Below are 6,828 nucleotides of genomic sequence, written 5' to 3'. Positions count from 1 at the left end.
GTCTACTTCATGGAGGTCTGTTCTAAAGTCACAACACTAAAGAGAGTACCAGGATTTGGGGGCAGGAAGAGTAGATTAGGAATGGAATTAGGTAACATTAGAAGGAATTATGAATTGTAAATATACCTGGAATTTGGCGTAGAATGAACACCCACAGATGAAAGGATTATCCAGAGTCCATAATTTCCTCTAATTCTATTGCTTTATTAAATATGGTGTTGAGACACTATGCTTGAGGAGATAGGGTTGTGGTTTATTTAGAAAGCTTTTTTCTTTTCATAAAATAAGCACATTGTTAAATATAGGTAAAATATTAAGTGTTAGAACAGATTTGAAATAGTCACACTTTCCCCCAACTTCCACCTATACTTCTGCTCAACAATGTGCCTTTTATATTTAGTAATTATGGCAGGGACACTTTAAAAATAAGTATCCTCAGGACCCTAATCAGAATTGGGCTGCCCCCACATCAATGTTACAGCAGCACCATTCACGATAGCCAAATTATGGAGCCAAACTAGGTCCCTTCAACAGATGAATGGATAAAGAAAATGGATAAAGTAATTCAATGGAGTATTACTCAGTCATAATTAAGAATGACTTTATGGCATGGGCTGATAAATAGATTGAACTGGAGACCATCCTAAGTGAAATAAGTCAGCCCCCAAAAGTCAAAGGTTGAATGTTTTCTCTGATATGCAGAAGCTAATCCAAAATAAGGGGAGGGGGTCCTAAAAAAATAGAAGAAAGATCAGTGGAGTAGACAAAGGGGAATGAAGGGAAGAGAGGATGGATGGGCTAGGATAGGAAAAGACAGTGGAATGGATCTGACCTAACATTCCCAGGTATATATATGAATATACTATAGTGAATCTCACCATCATGTACATCCACAGACACTAATTAAAAAAAAAAAAAAAAAACTATAAGTAAATAGCAGAAAGATCAGTAGAGGGAAAGGAGGGGTGGGAATAAAAAATACATTTTAAAAAATCAGTAGAGGAAAGGGAACGGGGTGAGAGGAGGAGAAATACTGGAGACTGAATTAGAACAAATTATATTCCGTGTTTTTATAATTATGTAAAAATGAATTCTATTGTCACATATAACTTTAAAAATCCCAACATAAATAAATAAAATAAAATGTTAACAGTGTTAAAAAAAAAAAAAAAAAGAACTGGGCTGCCCTCTTGCGGTCTCTACGGTGTTATAGCTTCAACCAGCCCACAGTCCCAGGCTCTTACTCCCTTTCCATTGTTCTCTTTAAATACTGCAAGGGACAACGAATAGTTAGTTGTGTCTGTTACTTTTGAGACTCTCTAAATTCTGTACTTGTCTCCCTCCTTCCTTCAAAGTCTTTCCAATCCCCTCCAGTGGACAAATAAACTGAAACTGAATAAAGCCACAGCCTAGGAGATCAGGGATCTTCCACACTGTTACCTGTGCTAAAATCAGATAATTCAGGGCACAGGGCCTGAAGAGACAGGGCAGAAAAGACAGGAACAACCGAGTTCGGCTTTGACCTCTACGGTCTTGGCGGGCTGGCATCTGAGCTGGTAACGTGCGTGGCAGGTTATGTAAGGAAAGGGCTGAAGGAGCCGCCCCAGCGGGAGCCCGGGAAAGGACGCCGTGTTCTCGGCCGCAGTCCCCACCCTCCTCACCCAGCAGGGCAGGAGGCACCCAACTTGGAGGAATTAGAGTAGGGGAGGGTGAAACAGAGACTAGGGAGTCACGAGGGCTGGGACGCCGAGATTGGGAACGGTTACACAGTGTCACACATCCATTCTCTCAACACGTTGCACACAAGTAACTGAGGGTTTCCACGTGCTGTGCTCGTGAGCGGAGGCGCTCAAAGAGGGGGCAGACGTGTTAGCAGGGGAGGCAGAACCATAGGTCCCACGCCCCCAGGCACGCGCATCCAGTTGTACAGCCATTCTCTGAACACTTTAAGCCAGTGGGTCTCCTTCGCATCATCATTCTATTTAAGGTCATGGGCTCCGCCCTTTTTCTCCCCTTCCTACTTTTTCACTCCTTTTCCATCCTCCTCCTTTTCTCCTCACCGGGTCCTCTCCTAGAGCCGCATGTAGGGGCGGAGCATGGTATGCTTCCCTCCCAGCCAATCATCACCGGACTACTTTTCTATTGGCCGAGCCCCTGTGAGCTGTAGCAAATGGGCTGTGAACTTCATTAACGGGAGTCACGTGTTACCGGCTAGACAACCAATGAGAGTGCGAAATCTGTGTACGCAGGGGGAGGCACGTGCCGAGCCGCACGTGTCTGGGAGGGGGAAGGGGCGGGACCCACTGAGAGTGAGGCGGAGGTGGGTAGCCAAGACCCAGAGAGACTGAGGAGGAGCTGGACAGAGTCTAGGCTGCGCCGATCGACCCAGGTAAGGAGACTCAGAGGGCGATGAGTGAACCGCTGGAGAAGGTTGGAGCCAGGGGGAGTGGATTTGGGGGACTGCACGCAGATCTTGGTATTGGTGGGGATTGCATCACCTGGCAGGCGCGACTATAGAGGGACCAACGCAAGGATCTTGATCAAGAGAGATTGGGAAAGGTTAGGAGGTCGGTCCCTGTGGGGGTAATTTTCATAGGGACGCTAGTTAGGTTAGGTAGGTTCAGGTGTGCAGATTTACACTCGCGGGTGGCGTGGCTTCAGATGGCAACTGAGAGGTCGAACTGGGGAACAAACCAGGAGAACAGCAGAGCAGGGGAAGGTATCTAGTAAGATATTTACTCCGAACCGAGGGAAAAGAACAGAGGATGTGTCAGGCCAAGAGCTGCTCTGCAGAGACCAAAGAGGCAGCCCCAGTTTTTTAATGAGTGGGGGTAGAGGAGATGACTTTTTCTATTGTCTCTATTGGGGAGGGGAAATAGAGGTGTTATCCCGTGCAGTGCACCTCAGTCTCCCAGTCCATTTCGTAATTCTTAGACTCTGGTTTCAAACTCCCTCGCTTTGCTCTTCAGTTGCAGGTTCCGATCTTTGGGTGCTCCAGGAGCTACTCTCCACCCCCTGCTTCTGGACCTATGGATTCTCCATCTAGTGTTTCTTCTTATTCCTCCTCCTCTCTTTCTCCCTCTTTTTCCACCTCCCCAGTGAACGGTGACTTTGGCTTCCCCTCTGATAGTGAGAGGGAGGACAAGGGGTCTCAAGGGCCCAGGTCAGACACTGTTGGGCAGAGGGGAGGTTTCCGGCCTAGCCCGGGTCCTATCCGCTGTAGGCATCGTCGCAAGGTTTCCAGTAACCAACATACAGCATCTCACCTGGAACAGCGAGGCTTGACTTCTCCTATGACGGGATCTGGGATTAAAAGATCAAGAGATGGTGAATTGGAAACCTGTCTAAAAATCCAGGGTTGTACCACAGAGGGAGACCTGCTCTTTGCTCAGAAGGTAGGAGAAAGGAGACCATATTGCTCAACACTCAACTGATTAACGACCTTAAGATGATAGTATTGACGCCCAGATTTGGAGGCAGAGGAAGAATCACTACTCATACGGGCAATTCTTGGTCTTCTCATAGCCACTGTCCTGTTTTCCTACAGTGTAAAGAGCTCCAAGGATTCATCCGCCCCCTCACAGACCTACTGAATGGATTGAAGATGGGTCGCTTTGAGAGAGGTAATTATTACTTGCATTATTTTGGACTACATTCCCACCTTAGTATCTGTCTATCTCTTTCAAATGTGTATGTCTCTAAGTCTTTGTTCTGGGCCTGGATTGTTTCTTTTTTGTATTTGTGATTTGATTTCTTTAGGCAAATCAATTTTGACCCCTGTGTCCTTCCTTTATCTGACTAGAGTATTGAATCAATACTGGTCCTTAATCTTTCTCTCTGACTCCAGGATTGAGCAGTTTCCAGCAGAGTGTGGCAATGGACAGGATCCAGCGCATAGTAGGTGTTTTGCAGAAGCCTCAGATGGGGTAAGTCCACCTGATTTGCTCCCCAGTACCTCATAAAAAGGAGATCTCTCCAATCCTTTCTTGTTTCTTTTTTCATACTTAATAGTTTGTTTTTGTTTTAATATCCTTTTCACAGGGAGCGTTATCTAGGAACCCTGCTACAAGTAGAAGGGATGTTAAAGACTTGGTTTCCTCATATCGCTGCCCAGAAGTCATCACTGGGTGGTAGCAGACATCAGATGGCCAAGGTAAGAACTTAAAACCTAAGGAAGAAGTGGGAGAATAATGGAGAAAATGGAATATGCATGTATTTTCTTCTGGATCTTTTCCTTAAGTTTCTTTTAGGAAAGGAATGCCTAAACTTCCTGCATTGTCTTAATTCCTGGATGATTTTTGTTCTATTTTGTTTGGATCACTAGGCAGAACTCCATGAAGTTTAATCCTATCCCTCATGTTGCAGTTAATCTGCTTTCTGTACAGATACAGAAGTCATTTTATACCTGTACAAATTATTCATGTGGGAAGATACCTCAGCTTCTCTCTGTAAATGCTTTCTTCCTTGCTGCCCTAAAACTCTTCCCCTCTTTTGACTCCAATGCACATATCCTTGTTTCAAATCCCCTGGAAGCCTATAAGTCTACACTGGGTTTAAAGAATTGATAATAAGAGGTACATCACTGGGAATAGGGGAGAGGGCACCCATGGTGCATCCATAGAGAAGAGTGTTGGATAGATTCTTGGACCTGGTGTGGAAGTGACCTATTTTCTGTGCCTTTGAAATAATAGGGTGTTTAGAGGGCATTCAAGTAATGGGGAGAGGGGAGTGTCCTAGATAATGATATATCCTTGTTTTCAATCAACAACATTTACTAATGGTGTGAAAATAACTTGATTAAAAAATAAGTAGAAGCTGGGTGTGTTGGGTCAGGCCTGTAATCCTAGTGGATCAGGAGGTTGAGGCAGGAGGATTGTGAGTTTAAAACATACACAGCAACTTAGTGAGATCCTGTCTCTAAATAAACTATATAAAAATGGCTGGTGATGTGGCTTAGTGGTTAAACACCCCTGGGTTTAATCCCCGGTACCATAAATAAATAAGCAAGCAGAAGAATCTTGCCTGAATATTAATTTATACTTCATAAAGCATTAAACATAGAAAATTAGAATTTAAAACAGAGAAATTGTGAAATCATGTTTCCAATTAATAATACACTTTTCTTGGGGCTGGGGATATAGCTCAGCACCACACACACACACACACAAAAAGCACTTTTCTTTATAGTTAGGCATAGTGCTACATGCCTGTAATCCCAGTTATTCAGAAAGCAGAGGCAGGAGGATCACAAGTTTGAGGCCAGCCTTGGCAAAAACAAAACAACTTTTCTTTAAAAAAAATCTGTATTGAGTGCAATGGAATATGCCTATAGTCCCAGCTACTGGGGAGGCTGAGGCAGAAGGATCTCCAAGTTCAAAGGCAACCTTTAACAACTTAGCAAGCCTCTTAGCAACTTAGTGAGACCCTATCTAAACACACACACACACACACACACACACACACACACACATGTGTTTATATATAAAAACACATTAAAAACATCTAAAAGGAGTTGTTTTATAGTGAGAATCTGCAGGACTATTTGTTGACTATCCAATGTCTTATATAGTGTGTGGCACATAGTAGGCTCTCAACTATTTGTTGAATAAATGGAAGTATAACTTGTTTACTAAAAATTTTATTTAATATGTTCTTACCTGGCAAGAACATATCTGTTGCACAAAACAAGGTATGTTTGCACTGTGAACCGAGTTCCCAAGAAAAGCAAAAGATTTAAGCAATAATGTTGGAGTCAGTCTGAAAACTTTCTTCACAGTTTTTTTCTCATTTCTCCCCTTCCCTAGAATTTTCCTAGCCACCACAGTGATGAAACTACTTCTATGGAAAAAATGGGCCAGACACAGCTAGGACATTTAGTTTTGAAACCGAAGCAGTCTTGGCACCTCACAGAATGGCCAGCTATGAACCTCACCTGGATCCACACCACCCCTATTTGCAACCCCCCTCTAAGTTCCCCAGGTACCATATCTTTTAGCCATGATCCTGTAGGCACTGGAACTAGCATTGGTGTCATCCTTTTCCTCCAGCATGGAGTGCAGTCCTTCACCCACTCTGCTCCTACCACTCCAGTTCCATCTACTGCAGCATCTCCTGGTGATCCTAAGAAACTATCTGGAGAGGAACCTCGCTGTCACAGTTTGCCAGTAACTCTACCATCAGACTGGAGCTGCACTCTGTCCTCTCCTGGTCTACCTACCATGACTAGTGAGATGAACATAGGATACCTAGAGGAGCAGATGAAAAGCCACTCTCCAGTTGTTTCTGATGCCCATCTCCTCAACCCCTAACCCAAGCCATGCAATTGTCCTCTGTGATTCCCCGTTTGTGTAAATATATGTACATATGTTTTTTACTTCTAATGTGTGCATTTGTGTTTAGGGGAGATAAATCCTTCCTGGTTAAATAAATTATTTACCTAAACACTTTGGGGTACATTGAAAACTTTCTGCCTCACATACCAATCTTTATCCTTTGAGTTGCAGAAAATATGAGATGGGAATATTTGTGAGTATGAACTCCACCAAGTTAGAGTATGGATGGGACAATATAAATCTGTGAGGGAAGTAAAGAGACTCTTGCTGCTGTTTTCCAAGGGAATACCCTTGGGAAAGTTACAGGATTCAAAGTTGGATTTTTTTTTCAGGCTCAAAGACTAGTACCTTTCCCTTTGTATTTCTCCCCTGTGTAATCTTTTAGCTGTCCTAGACCAACAGGTTCTTCTGCTCTGGAAAACCTCTTTGCTTTGATGGGAGATGTTGATGCTTGTGGGTAAATGCATATGTAACCTTCTCCTGCCAGAGGAGGGGG

At 43.7% G+C, this 6,828-nt stretch overlaps 1 protein-coding gene across 3 annotated transcripts; it reads left to right on the top strand.

Annotated features, from left to right (window-relative positions):
• The first annotated feature begins 2,303 nt into the window (after positions 1-2,303).
• On the top strand, positions 2,304-6,436 carry Ciart (circadian associated repressor of transcription). Of its 3 annotated transcripts, none has more exons than XM_047566172.1 (6): positions 2,304-2,389; positions 2,970-3,395; positions 3,548-3,623; positions 3,848-3,926; positions 4,042-4,153; positions 5,805-6,436. In XM_047566172.1, the coding sequence occupies exons 2-6, from the start codon at positions 3,030-3,032 to the stop codon at positions 6,306-6,308; spliced, it is 1,137 nt and encodes a 378-aa protein (XP_047422128.1). In that variant the 5' UTR covers positions 2,304-2,389; positions 2,970-3,029; the 3' UTR covers positions 6,309-6,436. The 3 variants fall into 3 exon arrangements, with proteins under 3 accessions (XP_047422128.1, XP_047422143.1, XP_047422134.1); XM_047566187.1 differs by having other exon boundaries at positions 2,329-2,389; positions 3,224-3,395; XM_047566178.1 differs by lacking the exon at positions 2,304-2,389 and having other exon boundaries at positions 2,441-3,105; positions 3,224-3,395.
• Positions 6,437-6,828: the final 392 nt, after the last annotated feature.

Source organism: Sciurus carolinensis, chromosome 1 (assembly GCF_902686445.1).
Source record: "Sciurus carolinensis chromosome 1, mSciCar1.2, whole genome shotgun sequence".
NCBI lineage: Eukaryota > Metazoa > Chordata > Mammalia > Rodentia > Sciuridae > Sciurus > Sciurus carolinensis.
This window is presented reverse-complemented; position numbering and strand designations above follow the sequence as displayed.